Consider the following 21,576-nt stretch of genomic DNA (forward strand, 5'->3'; position numbering starts at 1 on the left):
CCTCAAATCATATTTGAACGACAGTTTAGTTGTCTTGTTCGGACCTAACTGCACATGAACATCACTTGCGTTGCTATTCTAGAAAAACTGTGGATAATACGAGAATTTATGCAGTCAATCGATGAAACTAGTCGTGCCAAAAGCCGAGCGAAAAGTAGGCTACAAAAGCCACATAATCTTAACACCTGAACTCAACCTGGATCTTGTAATAAGCTTTTCCACAGTAGTTGTATCCGTTCAATATTTATTATGAATGATAATACAAACATTTGATGTATTTATTGTGGTTTGTTGCAACAGTATAATTGCAAACGAGTTTTCTTTCCTCCTAAATCTTACGTGTAATATCTTTTTGTTGCTGGTGTATTAGTGCTAATTGTAAGAGCTGTACATTGTGTTATAATGAGCTTGAGTTCTCTGATGTTCAATGGTTTGCACTCCAGCTATAGGGGGGGGATGCAGGTTTCACAGTTGTTGGATTTGCTTGCATCTTGGGGCCTGTAAAACTGGACAAAATGTATTGTTTCAGAAGTTCTTTGCCTTCTTTGCACATGCAATTGTCGCTTCTAGATGGTCAAAATGTGACAACTCTATGTTTTGATTATTCCACATTGCTGTAGAAAATGAGGCCAAAATACAGTGCTAATTGAATTTTCATTCTTGTCAGCTTTTGTTTTTTGTTGTTTCTTCATTTCCAGCGACAATGGGGATAAAACACCTGAGCTGTTCTTAAAAAGTATTTTCTAAAAAATGCACAGATACAGAATTACCGAGATATTACGTGTAGAACAATAAACACTGACATGAATTGTGCATCCAACAAAGTTTGGTAATATGGTGTCCAGTACAATTCCTTTTCTGAGACTTTTCATAGGAAAATACAAGATCAAATCTCAAGTGACTCAAATTATGGACAATATTGATATTAAGCCTCACTGCAGTTTTGCTGTTTCATTAATCTCTCAGGTCGGAGGCAGGGAATTCTTTGTTTGGTTTGGAGACTCTTAACGATGGGTTCCCGCATGTGTCAGACACCCGGCTGTCTTCTCCCCCCTCAAAATTAATCTCTCACCATTGGCCACTTTTCTTATTCTACATGTTTGATGGCCTCCTCCAAGCTTTGTCTCCTAAACAATTTGATACAGTGAAGTATCTTAAGATAATATGAAGTTGAACTGTTATGTTCATGCTCTATGTATTAGCGAAGCATTGACTGATGTATTAAATAGACTGAGGCAATGCCATGGGGAATGTTAAGCAATCAGAAGCTGACACACCACTTTCAGATCCATTCTTACACTCGTCAGGACTTGGCATATGTTACTAACTATAATTAGTAAATCTGCTGGTAGCTTGGCGCTGTATTCGGTAACATATGGTGGAGGATTCTGAAAGCTTTTCTCCAGATATTTGGGAACGACAACAGCTTTGAAACGCCACCACATCATAAACAGTGAAGACTTGTGTCGACTTGAACACTGACAATACCTAAATCCACATTCCTGAATATACACAACTTGACTTTGACCCACACATTGGCTTTGGCAATCGCATTATAGAGATATTTTATATAAAATGATTTAACCAGAACAAACTAGACCAGAGCTTCAGTTGGAGTCTGATTAATTAGTGGCATATGTCAATACCAGTAGTTGTCTGCGATGGTTAAATCACATGCAGCACAAGTTGCACTACAGTTCACACCGTGTAATGAAAGCCAACTCATCATAATAATCCTTGCATTTGATACAGCGCCTTATTACATCTTCGAGGCATCTCAAAGCTCTTCACAGAATATGCTGTAAAGTGATTTGACTGTATATTTTGAGGGCAAATGCAAGGATTATTATTATATTCAGTTTACTATCAAGTATCCTCTCTGTCATCCAATTGATGTTAGCCTTTGGTAATTCTGCTCAATTGCAACTTTTTAAAAGCAAACCTTTTTTTTCCTCTTGTGTGTTTGTAATATCCTATTCGTTTCATGTTAATTTCATCTCAGTGGGCATAAAAAGATTGTAATGGGTATATTTTCAAGCCACTAGATTCTGTCTTTTCAAGGATTACATAAAATAATAAGTCACTGTAACAGCAGAATTACCCAGGTTTTCACCCTCCAACAATGTAAAGGATGTTCAATGACCATTCTACCAAATTAGCGGTCATGAACTCACTATTTTTTTCTTAAAAACAGTATTTAAACCATTTGGAATCAGTGATAATAACATAACATTAGCAACTCACTGGTGAAGACATTCGTTCTGCCTGTGTAATAAGTTTAGAGTTGCAAGTGCAGACATTTCAGTAACTGATGGACTGACACTGTTGACGATAAAGTCATCCCAATCCGTATACTTAAATGGTGAAAATGGAGGAGTGTAGAATATAAACGGTCACACTCTGGCTTTGGTGACCAGGGAGAGATGAAGCAAACACCATATGGAGAACAAAGAAATACTGATTGGTGAAACCTGACTTTCCTACCTTCTGGTGAGGACTGGAAACCAACTTGCCATCTTGTCTGGATGATGGTGGAAGGAGGAGAGATGGAGGGGGCTGAAAGATTTAAAAGCCAGAAGGAAACTGGAGAAGTAAAACCTCAGTCAAGTTCACACGCAGAGGGTCTCAGACACCTAATCGATGTGTGTGCAATCAGACACCTGGCTCTGATCTTTACCATCAATCAGCCAAATAGAAGGTTTAACTGTGTGGAACATCTCACACCAACACAACCGCTCAAACTACTAATCAGCCCCTACATGGACATCAGGGAATCATTCATCACATGGGGAGATTTAACATTCTGCCTTTCGACAATGAGTGAACAGAATTCACAAATGTTTGTTAAATGCCTTTCTCCACTAACCTGAGGGAAACAATATATTATTATAAATAATACTTGCATTTGATATACTTGCTTATCACACCTTCGAGATGTCTCAAAGCGCTTCACAGGATATACTGTAAAGTGTGGTGACTGTGTGTTTTGTGGGCCAAAGAGGTGAGGATAGATATTCAGGTTTCACCACGCTGAAGAACTGAAGTGCTTTACTTTTTCAGTGTGTGTGGTAAAGTAAATTGATGACAATAATATGCCTACTTAATCAAAACCTGCTGCCAGTTAAAATTCTGAAGCAGTAAATAACTCCCTTTAAATTAAAGAGTGACATCTTGTACTTATTCTGATTTGCTTGGCATTTCTTTGGTTTGAGCTGCGAACAATTCTGTAAATTATTTTGAGAACCGATGAAAGCTGCGGTACGAGCGAAATCCAACAAATAACAAATTCAGCTCTGAAACTGAAAGTTATAATTCTGAAAATAAAGACATGAATTGAATCGATGATGTCCTACAATCAAAATTTCAGGATTAAATAATGTGAATTTTTAATTCTTTAACAACACCAATTTGTATTTACGCAGCACCCTTCACGTGGGGTAACGTCCCAGAGAGCTTGACTGTGGCGGAGTCTGACCCCGAGCCAGGGGGGTGGAGGTGACCGACCATAAGCACCATCAAAAAGGAAGGTCTTCATGCGGGATTTGAAAGTGGGGAGGGAGGGGGCGAGGCGGAAGGATTGGGGAAGAGAGTTCCAGAGTTTCGGGGCGTAGTGGCTGATGGCGGAGGGGACGAGGGACAAACAGGAGCCCGGAGCCAGCCGAGCGGTAACAGCGGGTGTGGGGGGTAAGCAGGTCGAATAGTTAGGGAGGTGCCAGAGCCTGAAGGGATTTGCAAACGAGTGAGAGGATTCTTTAACTAACTGAACCCACTTGGAACATTGTTGACAGTTTGTTCTACATGAAGTAATAGAACGAAGTAGAATGGGGCATGGGATGCAATTCAATAATTTGTGTTTGACCTGCTCCAAACAGAACATTTCTGGGTGCGATGTTATTGATTTGAGTTTCAGACTTTACGTTGTTGTTACGACCATCTTTCACTGCGACTGTAACAGTCAACAAGTTTTATTGAAAATTGCAGTTGTAATTCCAGTTTGAGCGGACAGATTTAACAGCCTCTTGTGACAGCATAGGATGTTAAATACCTTTGTATAAAGAGGTCCCCCAATACAATAATTACATTTTTTTAATATAAAAAAGGCACTTTAAAACCTGATTCTCAATAAATCTCCATTTCTGTAAATGTTTAACCATAGAAACGTATCGAATCTGAAGGACAACAACCAATGAAAGTGCTGTGAACACATCTGATGCATAACGGAGGGAACTCTTCACTTCGCTTAAAATCCCTAAAATATATTCTCAACAGTAAAACTCTTCAGTGAATTAATTTAAACGTTTGTTTCTAGAATTACACAGCCATTTACGCAATCGCCCCTCCTCGTATGTTAAAGTAATGTACAGATATTTGAACACTGACTCAAAAACTAAAGGGGTGGGGGGGGGGGGGGGGAAGGATCTCATACAATCACTACATATTATTTTTCTATGCTCTCAAGTAAAATCCCCGGCAAAAGTGTCCATTAGAAGGGAAAAAAAACACACAAGACGAGAGACCTACAGCATTTAACATATTCAAGTGCAACATGCTTACGTTTCAACCTCCGAGAATGTGTTGGATTTTTTTCAAAAAAGAAAGAATTTTACGTTATGATTTGGATTATACTCAAATGTCCCGTGTTTTGATAAAACAATGTCTGTGTATTGCTCAGTAACAATATTATATGTTAGATGAACATCCACTTTTGGTATTGATCAGAAGGACTGCATGGCGCTATGTAAGGTTTCCCCTCTCTTGTAGCCAGGCACAGGTTTGAAGCAGGATTTACTAGTTGAGCGTCCTGTAATAGAAATCATAATCGGAAAGGACTTCAGCATCAACTTTCACCTTGTTTCGAAAAATTCAAACAAAATAGCAAGAAGGTGACCAAATAGATTTCCCACCGTAATATTTTTTTGGGGACAGGTACAAATCGGCAATATAAGTGCTGTACTTTTAATGATGGTTATTACCGTTCCAAAATAAACCTTAGAAAGCGAATTAACCCGGTTAAACACACATTGATTTCCGCAACGTTAAAAAGCAAAACTGAAGGATCGCAAATTAAATTTAATGGATTGTAAGTAATATTACCTGAACTTCCCACGTCTGCTGTGGTGAGACCACAGTCTTTTGACCTTTACGTGCACATTCTTCAAGCATTGCTGCCCCTTGTAGATTATGAATGCACAACTCCTTGTCAATGTTGTGACGGATTTCGTGGGTGTGCGTATATTCAAAGTACTTGAGAAGAATAAACAGGAAGCGTAAGTGTTAGCAACCTAACGCCTGAGGTGAACGCGGGATCTTAAAATTCACATGGGCACATAATAATAACAATCCTCGCCTTTGATTATAGCGCCTTATCGTTGAGATACCTCAAAGCGCTTAACAGCAAAGTGTATTTGTTTTTAATTTTGAACGGATTATTACCCTCGGAAAAGCGATTTACAAATTGACGAACAACCGGGTTCCTACTGACTGACTGCTGGTAAACAAGGCGTGTGGAGTAGGGAAACTTGCTTTTACAAAGCAGGAAATTTGATCCACTGTGATGGTGAGAGGGAGAGAGAGTGTGGGGGGGAGGGAGGAAAGATCATTTCTCACTGGGAAGTGGGTTTCTCACTGTAATCACGTGGAGTCCTGTAGCTCAGTGGTTAGAGCACTCGCTTTGCAAGCGAGAGACCTGAGTTCAATTCCAGGCAGAGGGCGAAACCTTGGGCAAGTTTCCTTACTCCACACAGAGCCTAATAATAATCCCTCCAAAAACCAAAAAACAATAATAAATTGTTCATTTTCAATCTACGACTGTTTGTGGGACATTGCTGTGCGCAATTGGCTGCCGCGTTCGCCCACAAATATACAGTCAATTCACTTTACAGTGTGTTCTGTGAAGCGCTTTGGGACGTCCTCCCGACGTGAAAAGCGCTATATCAAATGCAAGGATTATTATTATTAATGGTTTCTCCTCAGTTCTGGTACTTTTCCTTTTTATGGTTTTCACATTTCCATGTCTCTTTTTTTTCCATTTTGAATGTTTCCCCGCCCCACAAAGGAAAAACTTTTAACCTTGAAAAGATTCCAAATGGGATAAATCTAGCGAAATAAACTTCATAAAAGCATAAGCATGGAATGGAAAAGGTTATTTAGTCAATATATCTCTCCCTGTCACCAGTCACTCTTTCATAATGCACTCCACCTTTTCATCTCTCCCTGCCACTGAACTATTATCCAGCTAACATATTCCTTAATGCATATCTCCTCACTGAAGCAGCAATCTTTTGTTTTGTCCACAAAACACATCATCAATTCCCTTTACAGGAAATTCTGTGAAGCGCTTTGAGACGTCTCGAAGACATGATAAGGCGCTGTAACAAATGCAAAGATTATTATTATTATCTACTTGGAACATTTCAGTTGGGAGCAGTGTTTTTACTGAACTATTCCAAATATTACAGGCACGTAACCTTACTTTGCCAATTATGTACTTATCCCGGTTTTTATGGGGGGGAAAAAATCCAGTCAACATCCATCTTATCGAATTCCTTAATGGTTTATGAATTTGCCTCATTATTACTGGGTGCATTCAGATGGTTGTTGGGGTCTGGAATCTATTACCATCACTCAATCAGAAAGAATTATATATGTACCTGAGACGTAAAAAGCATTAAGGGATGTGGGATTGAATATCAAGAACAAGAGCTGGACTGTAGCAAATGGTGATGGGCCAAATGGCCTGCCTTTGCATTCAAAATGTCTATGATGCTAAATTTGTCACATTTTAGGTGGTCGATGGGATAAACACCTCTGATCACAATCATCACATTGAGCAGTTTAAAAAGTTTCAACTTCATCCACCATTTCTATCTTTCGCCCACAAAATATACTGTCACTTTACAGTGTATCCCGTGAAGCGCTTTGAGACGTCTCGAAGATGTCATAAGGTGCTATATCAAAAGCAAGGATTGTTATTATTTTTTCTGTTTTAGATCTATATCTTCTCTGTGGTGTTATGTCAGCCACCAAAACACTAACCCTAAAGCACTGCTTTTCGTTGTCCCATTTACAATGTGAGACTTTTCCCCTCTGTTTCTTATCAAGCTTTGGAATGTTCTTGTGAGGAAATGGAACACTTCATTTTTTTTAGTTATATATATATATAAAAAAAAGGAAAATAAGTGTATGTTGTCTGCAGTTTCCAGTAACAGTAAGTTTCCACAGTAAACATGACCCTAGTAAAGCCGAGAATTCCTGGTAACAATTCTGGCTGCTTTCAAAGTTTGGAATGAAGTTGGTATTTTGCTACCTTGGTATTATATCGGGAAATTCACTAGATTTGGGACCATCTGATGATGGGTTCAATTCTTTGTGGGTCAGACTCCACCACCGTCAAGTGCTCCGTGATGCTACCCTGTGTGAAGGGCACTATATCAATACACGTTGTTGTTGTATCAGAAAGTTATCATTTTTTTTCTTATTGTAAAAAAGGCTCAATATTTTATCCCTGGTTCAAAAGAGGTTTTCACATAGCCTGCTCGGGTGGACAGACGTTAAGGATTCCCATGGCGCTTTGTGAAAAGAGAAGGGAGTTTCTCTTCCAGTGTCCTGGCCAACATATCTGCCAAATACAAAAATCAGTCACTCAATCCACGACTGTTTGTGGGATACTGCTGTGTGCAATTGGCTGCCGTGTTTGCCACATTTGCCACACCAGGCTCTCTGACCCTATCACCCCCACCCTCGTCCGGCTCCACTGCCCCCCCATCCCTCAGAGGATAGAATTCAAAATCCTCATCCTCACTTTCAAGGCCCTTCACGGCCTTGCCCCCTCCTGCCCCCCCTGTCCCAATCCTGCGCCCCTCCTCATGTTCAGGCCCTGATCTCTGACTGTTGAGCACCTTGGGACGTCCTCCCGACGTGATAGGCGTCTTACGAATGTAATTTTGTTGTTGTGTTTCGCCCACAAAATACAAAGTCAATTCACTTTACAGTATATCCTATGAAGCGTTTTGAGACAACGTGATAAGGCGCTATATCAATTACAAGGATTATTATTATTGTTCAATAAAGTCGCTCTTTAATTACCTGGTTTCCTCCAAGGCCATGGCAGGCATACATAATTATGCCCTTCCCTCCTTGGTTATTCTCTCCAGCATCAAGGCACGTTCCTGAACCTAGATTTTTAATCTGAATTTAAAAACAAAACATAGACATAACTCATTTAATTACCAAATTATATAGAATGACAGTTTTTCAATGACAAAATTACAGCATGGAAACATGCCATGTGGCTTAACCAGTCTTTGCCAGTGTGTTTAAAAAAAGGTAATAAGTTAAAAATAACCTTTTTTAATATAGAAACATAAGCATTTTAATTGTAATCCTTTTAGAACTGTAGCTGCCTACTTATACTAGTGCTGTTGATTCCTTTCCTCACTTGATTCCTTTGTAAAGAATATATAATCATATATATTGGTTAGCAATGGAGTCACGAATATTTTAGTAAATTTGATCATCTAAGAGTAAATGTATTTGTATCCAGAGTTAACATAATTAACACAGGGTAAACATTAAAACAACGGTACAGCTTAGTTTGAAATATCAACCGAGATCTCCACATACATTATAAATAGCTGATACGAGATAAGACTACGTGAACTAGATGACGGTTATAACTGTGTAATGTAAGTCCCTTTTACACTTTTGTAACTACAATGTAACTGTATGAAGTGCATTCCACTATCCAAAACTACCCATTTTTTAAAAAATGCAAGCATTCATTTAAAGTAAAACTTACTAAATTCGGTAATCATTCATTTCACTTAAAATAACTCTTTGCCTACAATGTTGAAGAGGCTCAAAGCACTGAGAAATGACACATAATTAATTGGTTCTGGCCACGTTTGATGTGAAGGAAACTTGCACTTACCGCTCCGTGATAAATGGGAAATAGATCGGGTATAAACACCTCAGGATAAACATTTTTCAAATACCAAGTGAAGTTCTTACACTGGAGATGCTGTTTCAACTCCAGTCTTTGGGTGATGTCTCCATATGTTTTCTGTTTAAATCAAACAATTTATTAAGTGACATCGAACTCACTAAAGCAACAGACTGAGACAATCGAGCAAATGGATCTATAAATACAGTCGCTGATCAACAGACTCAAAACGAACAACGGTAGCTTTGTACGGCATTCGTAGAGAAAACCGTCAAGTTAGAGAGACGTTTGAATCTGTAACGTCTATTAATCTTAAGCATCTAAAAATAATTTCTATCCCCCCGTTCTAGTTCAAAGTGATTCTGTATAAACTGTGTGAAGTCCTTGAAGTCCAAAACGCCTACCTCGCTAGCAATCTTTTTTGCCGGTTGGTTTCGCCGGTAAAATATCCGTTTGTAGTCGTCCATCCAAACTTCAGCTAGACGCACCAGGTTGCGGGATATCACTTGAGTCCCTTTAGGGAATGTGTGGGGGCTTTTCGTGCGAAAGACGTGACTCACGACAGAGCAGGGGAGAATTTCCAGTTGTCCACCACACAGCCAGACCTATATTGGTAAATATATCAGAGAGAGATTCAGTTCAACACAGAAGTAACATGTGCAGGTGGGTGCCGCTGGAATAAGCGAACCAGCCAGTTTGTGCTGCACCATTCTTGGATAAATTACCATTACAGGTAAAATACAGCTGTTGGAAACAGCTGTATTTTACCCGTAATGGTAATTTATCTGCTGTTCTTCATCCAAAAATTTGTGAAGCCTGTAATTTGGTAATAAAAATAATAATTATGAACCTTGCATCTGATACAACGCCTTATCACGTCTTCGAAGTGTCTCAAAGCGCTTCATAGAATACACTGTAAAGTGAATTGACTGTATATTTTGTGGGCGAAACACAGCAGCAAATTGCGCACAGCAGCGTCTCACAAACAGTCGTGGATTGAGTGACTGCATTATTATTGTTTTTAATCTAGCTTGTGAGATTAATTCTGAGAACAGTCACTTACCCTAAAAGACATTTCTATGTTTTCACCTCCCCAGATTTCCATCTGATCGTCATAACTGCCTATTTGTCTGAAGTATTGACTGGATATAGCAAACAGCCCTCCCGCAAACGTTGGTGATCTGTAACAGAAGAGCAAAGAGTAACATTTTAAACATTCAATAGTTATCGCATCAAAATATCTCAAAGCATTTCACGTCATCAGTTATCTTGACTTATCGTGCCAGTGTTGTCATCGAGCACATGACTTTAATAAATATATCTCCCTCAACCCAAATCAATCAGAAAAACTCCGTCTCTTCTTCAAAATAGTGCCACAAGACCACCAAATAGGTAGCGAGCACCTTGGATTAGATCTCATCCAAAGGACAATATCTGAACAATTTAGTGCTCTCGATGTGACTGCAGTGAATTGTCATAATTCCTGACCTTGTGATAGCAAGTGAGAGAGAGGACAGCTAACAGAGCCAAATTATGCCCCATCGATGCAAAGTTCCACACTAGATTCCCCTGCAAATAAACCATAAAAATCACTCACTATTTGATACTACAGCACAATGTGCAGAACTTACAGCATTGTGAATGGTGTGATCGCGTCTGTAGTTCTATTTTTATACTACAGAGAACAAATCACTTGGCAATCACTGTGCAATGAAATTTTAATATTATCATCTCTCCTCGTAAAACCAGAACTATCCCATATAACTACACACAATAATATATTTTTTTAAAAACTCACTAAATGGTTATCACGTTTAAAGTGTGGTAATTTCGAATTCAATAATACTGCAATAATACTGCAGAGTCCCAACAACAACAACTACACGGCACCTTTCATGTCAGGAGGACATCCCAAGGCACTGGACAGTCAGGGATTTGGACCTGAGCTGGGGGTTGGGGTCAGGAGGGGTGGAGGTACGGAGAGGGCGGGGGTAGGAGGGTGACCGAAGGCGCGGTTGGTTGGAGAGCAGGGACTCAAGACGTGCTGTGAAAGAGGCGAGGGAGGGAGCGAGGTGAAGGGACTGTGGGATGGAATCTGCCAGTTGTGTTCACCAGAGCAGTTACGGGGAAGATCACATTGAATGAATCAGTGACAAGTAAACTATCATATTACACTGTGATAATGTTAACAACTCAGCAACGAGACAGGAGATAGAAAACCACAGGGAAAGATTCATTTCACTCCAAAAGAAAGTTTGTACTTATTTAACTGAGTTACTGATTATTCAAGTTCAGTTATGATACATTCGAATGACATAATAATAATCCTTGCATTTGATACAGGGTCTTATCATGTCTTCGAAACGTCTCAAAGCGCTTCACAGAATTGACTGTGTATTTTGTGGGCAAAATGCGGAAGCCAATTGCACACAGCAGCGTCCCATAAACAATCATGGACTGAACGACCAACTTATTAAGTTTTTTTTAAAAAAGGGATTAGTATCCCCGGAAAAGCGATCCGCTAATCGACAAACAAGCGGGTTCCTACTTTCTGCTGGGTAAACAGAGGTATGCGTGTGGGTGGGTGTGTGGAGTAAGGAAACTTGCCCAACGTTTTTATGATGAGTGAAATAATGTCTCCATTACTTGCAACTATCAGCGGCCAATTGTAAACTCAAAGTAACTTACTTGATGGGGTAAGTTTCATCCTTTCTCCTCTGTTTTTCATGCAGAGGAAGTTGCTCCCAACCAAATGATAAATTCCAGTCAAAGTTGCCTCGGTTGTGATTCTGTCCGTATGGGTTGGGTTTTACTACTTCAAAGGTGTTGAAATCGATGCTGGAGATATCTGGGCTCACTACAGCTGTGTGGTTTTCAGCTATCCTGCTCAGCAAAGGCTCCAGCCAGCCATTGAAACATTCACCTGACGGGGAAAAGTGTATTCATCGATTATTGTGGAAAAACGCCCACCAAAATCAAAACCATGTTGTCAATAATAATAATATTAATAATAATGTGTCTCATGTCACAGATAAGAGCCCAGGTTGGCATATGCATATTTTTAATCATTTAAATAAAGCACATATCCATCTTATTAACAACTTGCTTTTCCAGGCTGGATATTTGATGTCCATTCATGAAATTGCTACAACCCATTTCCCGAAGGTCAGAATCAGTCTACAATAGAAGCGCTCTAGAATACAATAACGCAACCTCTGGAACTCTCTCCCTCAATCCCTTCGCCTTGTCCCCTCCCTCTCTCCCCACTTTCAAATCCCAGCTAAAGACCTTCCTTTTTGATCGTGCTTACGGTCACCTCCTCCCTCTCTCTCTCCCGCCTGGCTCAGGGTCAGACTCCGCCACTGTCAAGCGCTCCGGGGACACTCCCCAGATGAAAGGCGCTGTATAAATACAAGTTGTTGTTGTACTTACAGTGGGCATCCAGAAAGGTGAGGACCTCTCCAGTGGCGACAGAGGCTCCCAGTAACCGTGCAGTAATCAGCCCCTTCCTTTCCTGCTGACGGACAACTTGAACTATTTGAAACGGTCTGATATAATTGTCTAACTGATCCTTCAAGTAATCTAGTAAAGGAAATGTCGGGTATCATGCATTGTCTGCTATATTCAAACCAGCCAACAGGTACAGTTCAATGCGAAACAAAATTGATGCAGCAATAATCCTCATCACGATTGCCTACAAATGTAACTACGTAATAGTAGTTAATTCACAAATTAGTCATATTCTCTGCTCAATAGTGTCTACGTACAATCAGTAAAATCTAATCAATTTTATACACCAAATCATTTTTACATATTTATTTTAGCTTTTTGTTGTGTATAGTACCGTACAAATTACAGAGCCAGCTGATTACTGCATTACTGGATGACGGATAACCAAATTGCTCATTTGAAACACGTCAATGGAAAGTAAGAGTGTGGTGGAGCTTGCACTTACCGTCTGTACTTGCATCATCTACTAAAATAACCTCTTTTAAAAATATTGCCGGGGATGTATGCATGACACTGAAAACAGTCCTGAGTAGAGTGGACCAGGCTTCGTTGTGAAATACTATGATCACGCTGGTGGTGGACAGTGACGGACACCGCTTGAATTTTTGCTCAATACATCTGTGCAGAGAAACACGTGGAGAACTCGTCAAAACACAGAGTAAATGTGGTTCTTAAATAACAACAACAACTTGCAATTATACAGAGGCCTTCACATGATGTAGCGTCCCAGAGCGCTACACAGCGGCGGAGTCTGACACTCAGCCGGGGGAGAGGGAGAGGGCGGGGGGGGGGGGAGGTGACCGTAAGCACGATCAAAAAGGTCTTTAGGCGGCATTTGAAGGTGGGGATGGAGGGGGTAATTAAATATTCATTGCAGCTCTACGTTTCTTCATCTTATTTCTCCCCTTGGAGCAGTGTGATCAGGAAAAGGTCAAACATTTGATCCTGATTTAAGTACACTTAGTCAGAAGCAATGTTAATAATATTCTTCACCAAACAACCGTGATTGACGGTTCATTTACTTTAACGTCTCATCAGAAGCCTTTGCAATAATAACAAATGAAATCAATACGTGTTTCAGTGAACAGACTCCAGTTCAATTAAAACTCAGTTCCATAGATTGCATGCACTAATTGAAACTAATTACGTTTTAAACCTCGGAAGATTATTAATCGTGCGCTCTTTTTAGAAAAGAATCACCAAAACAATTTTAAACGGAACACAGAAGCATGACGTGGAATAACTACCTGAAACCCTGTGTGTTTCTTTCCTGTTTTACAGAATACGATCTCAGGTCTGTCATATTCATGAACCAACTCCAGTATTTAATGCTCAGAGGAACAAATACCAGATTCCATTTATGTTTTATCACACAGAGAAAATAATGTGGGAACGGATTGGACTGACCAAACTATATTTAAAGCTATTAAATTGAAAACAAATGTGTTCTGTTTTTCATGTGATTTCTAACCGGTGAGCATAACCAGTTAAGGAATGGAATAGAAATGTGCAAATGTCAATCCACTTTACAGTGTATCCCGTGAAGAGCTTTGTGAGACTTCTTAATGACGCGATGAGGCGCTAAATCAAATGCAAGGATTATTATTATTATTACTACAGCATAACATGCGACTGGAAACTAGATGTAAACATTAAACATACTCAGGTGGTCTGGTATCAGGTCCAAGGTCCCTGTGTAGAGAAATCCTATCACTGGCAAAGGCATTGAAGCAGTGTTTTTCGTTCCCAAGATCTTTCTCCTTCTGTTCTTCCGGGGACAAATTCTCCGAAGGAAATGGCTTCCCTGACGCCCCGGGGGCATTGGGATCTTGTGGCGGTCGTTCCATAAACGGCTTCAGCTCTGCCGCGGTGTAATATCCCGGCAAGCAGGGCTTCTCATCGTTCTCAGAGTTTTTTTGTTTGACGGGTGCGTTGATTTGCATTTTTGGCATTGCCTCCCTTATATTGTTCACAGCTCCCATCATAATGTCCAACACTTTGTCTTTTTTCTCAACCATCTCTTTGAGCCATGGCTCTTCTGTTGCGTCCCCAATGACTTCTCTTTGCATCAGCAATAAAAACGTAATGAAAACCAGAGCGATAAATAGAAGTTTCCAAGTAAAGTATTGTCTCCTTAAGAGCCTTTTCAAGCTCGCCATTCTTATCTTACTCTACAAGATCCACTTGGTAGAAAATTAGTTTTTTAAAAAAAAACACCTTCTGGGAGTGACAAAATGGTCAAATCTTTACACGTAGTGAGATTTCATTGAAGTAGTAATATATTCAATCTGAAAATTAAAAAAAAGCGTTAAACACGTTACGAGCGCTTTGGGACGTCTCAACGATGTGATAAGATGCTATATCAAATGCACGTTTTATTATTATTACTACAAGAACCAATTGTTCTCAATGCTAAAGCGTTTTTTAGGTAAATTGTCATAGGAAGTAAAGTTAGCAAAATTACTATCAACTTTTGAGTATGTTCTTGGCTCACTGATCAAAGGGGTAGACACGCAGAGAATACAATTAGGAGTTTTAAAGAGTCATGCTTTAAAAGTCCTAACTATTCTCCATTTCTGTATCTTTTATTGTATGAATAGCGATGTGAAACTTGCAGCTCTATACAAGATTTTATAAATAAAAGTTGAATTAAGTTTTGAATATCACAACCTTTCTCCTCCCATGACTCGATTGATTAATGAAATTTATGATATAGGTCAGGATCAGGTGCAAATGTTTTTAAATATAAACATATTTCACCCTCAAAATACAGTCAATTCACTTATGCTTTGACATATCTCGAAGACATGATAAGGAGCTATATCAAATGCAAGGATCATTATTATTATTAAATATCCTGTAAATAGGATTTAACAAGTATCTTCACCATAATCCAATGGAGTGCATTAATTCAAATGACAGACACTCCACCTATACATACAAATTATATTTATCAAATGCAAGGATTATTATTATATTATTATTAACTGTACATCACACCATAAATGTAAACACACACAAAGTGCAATCAACTGCAAATAAAGTAATCTTTTAAATCTACAAGACAAGTAAAAGTAAAAGATTGCATTGCATTCAGGTGCATGAATGCTCAGCCACAAACTGGGATACAAATTCCTAAGAAATGCAACATTAATTCTCAATGGGCTCAAGGATATATGTTGTCAAATCGTGATTGAACAGGCCATAGTGTTACTGTCCTGACTAGAGCTCAGCTGGACCTTGTAATAAACACATTTGGATCATATCATATAAACCATATCAGGAGCAGATGCTGTGTGGGCAGATTGTCCAATAGTCCACGTTCCCAAAGTAGATGGCAATCACTGGGAACAATAACACAAGTTGCAGTGAGGTTTCCATTCCCCCTGTGCCAACCGGTCAAGTCCATCACACACTGAAACCCTCAAGGAATCACTGCCACGAACAAAAGGAACGAGTCTGACCTCTCCACCAACTTAATAATCATAAATAACGATTATAATAATTACGGTGCAACATCAAAATCAAATAAATAAAATCCTCCTTTAACCATTTCATTGCCAGGAATCCCATTTTATATATTACACACACACACACACACATATATTTACTTGTTTAATGAAGTGTGTCAAAAAAAACAAGCAGGAAAGGAGGAAGAGAGTGATTTACTTCTGTTTCTTGGTGAGTTCACTAACAATGTGTTCCCACAGCACACACTCACTCAGCAAACTATCCCTGGGGTTATAGCTTCCAGCTCAGTGCACTCACACTCACTCACACACTCACTCACACACTCACTCAGCAAACTATCCCTGGGGTTATAGCTTCCAGCTCAGTGCACTCACACTCACTCACACACACTCACACTCACTCACTCACACTCACTCACTCACACACTCACTCAGCAAGCTATCCCTGGGGTTATACTCCACTCAGTCACTCACACTCACACACTCACTCACTCACTCACTCACTCAGCAAGCTATCCCTGGGGTTATAGCTTCCAGCTCAGTGCACTCACACTCACTCACACACACTCACACTCACTCACTCACTCACTCACTCACACTCACTCACACACTCACTCACACACTCACTCACTCAGCAAACTATCCCTGGGGTTATAGCTTCCAGCTCAGTGCACTCACACTCACTCACACACTCACTCACACACTCACACACACACACTCACTCACACTCACTCACACTCACTCACACACTCACTCACTCACTCACACACTCACTCAGCAAGCTATCCCTAGGGTTATAGCTTCCAGCTCAGTGCACTCACACTCACTCACACACTCACTCACACACTCACACACACACACTCACTCACACTCACTCACACTCACTCACTCACACACTCACTCAGCAAGCTATCCCTGGGGTTATAGCTTCCAGCTCAGTGCACTCACACTCACTCACTCACACACTCACTCACTCACACACACACACTCACACAGACACTCACTCACAACACGAAAGACCTGGCAGTGCTGTTAGTGAGTGAGAGAGAAGTTCCCTGAGCTGAGGCTGTCTCTACAGTGAAAGCTTTGTTACTGTGTGTAAAGTGTGTGTCTGTGTTCAGCTTCAGGTGTTTGCACATTCAGCTGAAAAGCGATCTGATTTCTTTACTAACCTGAGCTGTGTGTGTGTGTGTGTGTGTGTGTGAAGCCCAGACCCACACAGTGCACAGCCCCCCACACAGTGCACACACAGTGCACAGCCCCACACACAGTGCACAGCCCCACACACAGTGCACAGCCCCACACACAGTGCACAGCCCCCCACACAGTGCACACACAGTGCACAGCCCCACACAGTGCACAGCCCCACACAGTGCACAGCCCCACACACAGTGCACAGCCCCACACACAGTGCACAGCCCCACACACAGTGCACAGCCCCACACACAGTGCACAGCCCCACACACAGTGCACAGCCCCACACACAGTGCACAGCCCCACACACAGTGCACAGCCCCACACACAGTGCACAGCCCCACACACAGTGCACAGCCCCACACACAGTGCACAGCCCCACACACAGTGCACAGCCCCACACACAGTGCACAGCCCCACACACAGTGCACAGCCCCACACACAGTGCACAGCCCCACACACAGTGCACAGCCCCACACAGTGCACAGCCCCACACAGTGCACAGCCCCACACACAGTGCACACACAGTGCACAGCCCCACACAGTGCACAGCCCCACACACAGTGCACAGCCCCACACAGTGCACAGCCCCACACACAGTGCACAGCCCCACACAGTGCACAGCCCCACACAGTGCACAGCCCCCACACAGTGCACAGCCCCACACACAGTGCACAGCCCCACACAGTGCACAGCCCCACACAGTGCACAGCCCCACACAGTGCACCACAGTGCACAGCCCCACACAGTGCACAGCCCCACACACAGTGCACCACAGTGCACAGCCCCACACAGTGCACAGCCCCCCACACAGTGCACAGCCCCACACAGTGCACAGCCCCCCACACAGTGCACAGCCCCACACAGTGCACAGCCCCACACACAGTGCACAGCCCCACACAGTGCACAGCCCCACAGCAACCTGTTGGCTTGTGATGACCGACCTGCTCTCCTCCAGAGGCACCACTGCTGCTCTCCCTCTCTCCCCCTCTCTGTGAGGAAGGCTCCACTTCCGCTCAGTTGGATCAAGGTGTGTTCCATTCAGGTGAGAGGAGCCCAACGCGCATGTTCCCCCCCCCACACCCCCACCTGTAACCCCAGGTGTGTTCACCAGGTCTTAAAGGCACGGCAGGCGATGACTGTCACAACAAGCGCGGGCGGTACACCCCACATTCCCAATCTGGGCATTGAGCACTGGGGCTAATCGTGAGACTAACGCAGAGGAACTCCCACTTTTTTTATTGACAATGATAATATTAATCCTTGCATTTGGCGTAGCGTCCTGTCACGGCTTCGAGACGTCTCCAAGCGCTTCACAGGATATACTGTAAAGCGAATTGACTGTGTATTTTGTGGGCGAAACGCGGCAGCCAATGGAGCACAGCAGCGTCTGTCCCACAAACAGTCGTGGATTGAGTAACCAAACATTTTTGGGGGCAAGAAGGGTTTATTACCCCCAGAAAGCAATCCGCTAATTGACAAACAACCAGGTTCCTCCTTAACGTTAGGTAAACAGAGGCGTGTGGAATAAGGAAGCTTGCCCAACGTTTCACCCCCCGCCCGGGAAGCGGATGTAGCAGATTCACATACATTGAAAAATACACACATAGCCTCACATCTCCAAGAGGATGTATTTATCAAGAGTAAATTACTATATCCTGGTGAGCAGATGTACTAATCAACAGCAAACAGAGTTGCACATGTTCCAGTTACCAGTTTGATTATCGTAGCAAACAGTCCAGAGTCCTTGTCATTTACATTCCAGATCTGAAGGTGAACAATTATATGATTAAGTTAAATAAATGGGTGTTAACTGGAGAAGGTGGAGTGCCTATTATAAACTGAATAATATCCCAAAGATGTAAATGAGGAACAATAAAAACTATTTTTAACCTTTCTTTCCCCCTTGAAGGTATTCCAAAGACCTTCCTGTGAACGCGTTCTGTAACTCCTCTTACTATTTTGTTTGCTTGAAGAAATATTTATCATTATAACATTACTTTTATCATGTTCTTTGTAATAAGCTGCATCCCAAAATGTTTTCTCATGAGTTTTTCCATAATCGCGTTTCAAATCCAGAGGCTGGAAGTAATATTAATCTCCTGCAGCACTGAAGAAAGGCTTTCAAAGCCAACGTTTAGATTTTGCTAAGGATAACAGTGGAATGAAGAAAATAACATTTTAATATCATAATAATTCTTGCATTTGATATGGGGCCTTATCACATCTTTGAGAAGTCTCAAAACGCTTCACAGAATATACTGTAAAGTGTAGTGACTGCATATTTTTATATATATTACATATTATCAATACAGAAGATACACAAATAGCTTTGAACATAGCAACTTACCACATTGCTCGCTATTGAAGTACTTTTGTTTTACTGACGGTTTTCTCAAGCGTGAAGAGGGTTTCTTCAATTGTTCATTTTTCAGGTGTTAAAATTGTAACCTCTGTATTTCTCGGATTCATCCTTTTACCGTGAACAAGTTGAAAGTTTGCAGCATCGGTTTAAGCGAAAACCGAGGTACTACTTATTGCTACTTTCAGCATTTGAGTTCCAGGAGAAGCCTAAAGCAAGATTAAGTCCAGTTGTCATGTCAGTGATCAGAACATGGAGCAGGGAATGGAATTCTATGAGTTGGAACTTGCCTAGTGGGTGATTATATCACCAGCTCCCCACACTATATACCAGGCTCGCCAGACACGCAGGTTTTAATAATATTGGACAATTGTCTTACTCTTTTGTTATATTATCTCAGAAAAATAGCGGTGGTTGATTTTTAAATCTATGAACTGGACGAGAGGGAATATCATGACATGTGAGATATATTGCTGATTCAACTCTCAAAAACCTCTCCTGGTTTAAGTAGTTGTAAGTATCAGCATCCAGCGATGGTACTTTGAATTGAAGCCAACTGAGTAATTTCCTGAAGTCAGCGAGCTGCTCAGATAACAGACTGAGTGAGTGTGGTGGCTGTGATTGATGGCTATCTGATCTTTCGAGTGGGTGGGACAGAGATCTAATTGATGGTGGTTGACTGCGTCCATGTGTATGGGTATGGCTCCCCTGGCTCAGCAAACACTGGCCTGCTTCACAAGTCCCTGCCGTCTCAGCATTGGCGGGTGAGTTTTCAACCATTCTGTCCCCCTGCTTTCAGGAACTCTGGAATCCTTCCGGCCCCCTCCCTCTCCTTGTTCAAGGTCTCTCAGAACATTGCTCCTTGACCTCGAACGACCTCACTGTCATTCCAAACATCTTTCCCCTTCTCCCTCAGCTCTCACCCACGGCTCAGGTGCCCAGTCGGCATGGTCAAGCATTTTGAGACATTCTCCTGACATAAAAGTTACCATATCAATAGAAAGCTGAATGTGTGTATGTACACATACATATATATATATCTTTTCTTATTTACAATGCGACAGAAATGTATTTTGCGGCTATGGACGTTGAAACATAATAAATAAAACATTTACTCATTCGGTAAAAAAGAACTTGTATTTGTACTGAATAATAATCACATTCACTAACGTTCTGGTGATATATTAATGCAGTTCACTAAAAGTATTACGTAACATTATTACTTTCTGTGAGTTAGCACACAAAAAAAACACTTATTGTGTCTCAAACAGTCCTGCCTGCAAAATACAAGATGTCAGTGTTTTTAAGTAATCGCTTTGTTTTGCTCACAAAATACAGTCAATTCACTTTACAATATATTCTGTGAAGCGCAGAATTTGCGATGTCTCAAAGATGTGATGAGGCGTTATATCACATGCAAGCATTATTATTATTATTATTACGATTATTGCTCAAAGTGACATTCTTAACATTGCAAGTACTGATTCCCATTTACAAATAAATTCATAAATCATTCGTTCTTATTGAATATTTCTACACCGGTTTAATCATTTACTGTGCGAGCGTTCGTTTCCAGTCTGTTTAAAAAAAAAGTTAATTTGGCCGCTGGTAAAAGCTGGTTTACTTGTGGTATGTGTGGATTGATTTCAGTATTTAATCAGATCTATTCTGCAGATAATTTCAAAAGAATGTCAAAACTTGTACCGGACTTCAAAGAAACAGAAACAGTGGTCGTGGAACTAGGAAAATCAAGTCCAGAAGCAAAGTCACCAAATCTTTCAGGAAATATGTTGTTCAGATGGATTTGATGTCCTGAAATCACTGTTTAAGTTAACCTCAGACGCGCATCAGATATGTAGGTATCAGTAAAGCAGACATGAGATCATGTAAGATAGCAGAAAGATTATACTGTTAAATTGTTGAACTTAAGTTGTTGAATTCAGAAGTGTCTGACTCAAGGTGCTCAAGGAGAAAGTGACATAATGATACAGAACACTGCCCACCCTGCTCCCCAACCATACTCTCCGCAATCTCCCGCTCACCCACAATTCAGCCGCTTGCATCCAAACGCACATTAAACTTTGCGTACCCATTCATTT

General features: G+C 41.1%; 1 protein-coding gene across 1 annotated transcript; it reads right to left on the reverse strand.

The window, feature by feature from the left end:
* Positions 1-4,398: 4,398 nt before the first annotated feature.
* On the reverse strand, positions 4,399-18,196 carry galnt3 (UDP-N-acetyl-alpha-D-galactosamine:polypeptide N-acetylgalactosaminyltransferase 3 (GalNAc-T3)). The gene is made up of 11 exons (XM_007889826.2): positions 18,060-18,196; positions 14,114-14,739; positions 12,897-13,069; positions 12,374-12,523; positions 11,630-11,864; positions 10,005-10,122; positions 9,346-9,546; positions 8,930-9,061; positions 8,086-8,187; positions 5,095-5,244; positions 4,399-4,801 (listed from the first exon to the last, which is right to left on the reverse strand). The coding sequence occupies exons 2-11, from the start codon at positions 14,608-14,610 to the stop codon at positions 4,688-4,690; spliced, it is 1,872 nt and encodes a 623-aa protein (XP_007888017.1). The 5' UTR covers positions 14,611-14,739; positions 18,060-18,196; the 3' UTR covers positions 4,399-4,687.
* Positions 18,197-21,576: the final 3,380 nt, after the last annotated feature.

This window comes from Callorhinchus milii, unplaced genomic scaffold, assembly GCF_018977255.1.
Source record: "Callorhinchus milii isolate IMCB2004 unplaced genomic scaffold, IMCB_Cmil_1.0 Scaffold6, whole genome shotgun sequence".
In the NCBI taxonomy this organism is placed as follows: Eukaryota; Metazoa; Chordata; class Chondrichthyes; order Chimaeriformes; family Callorhinchidae; genus Callorhinchus; species Callorhinchus milii.

Coding starts and splice junctions, on each gene's coding strand:
- galnt3 (XM_007889826.2), bottom strand. CDS start 14,610: ATGGCGAGCTTGAAAAGGCTCTTAAGGAGACAATACTTTACTTGGAAA. Junction 13,070..14,113: donor CCTGATACCAGACCACCTGA/GTATGTTTAATG, acceptor TTCTCTGCACAG/ATGTATTGAGCAAAAATTCA. Junction 9,547..10,004: donor ACATAGAAATGTCTTTTAGG/GTAAGTGACTGT, acceptor TTACCAATATAG/GTCTGGCTGTGTGGTGGACA.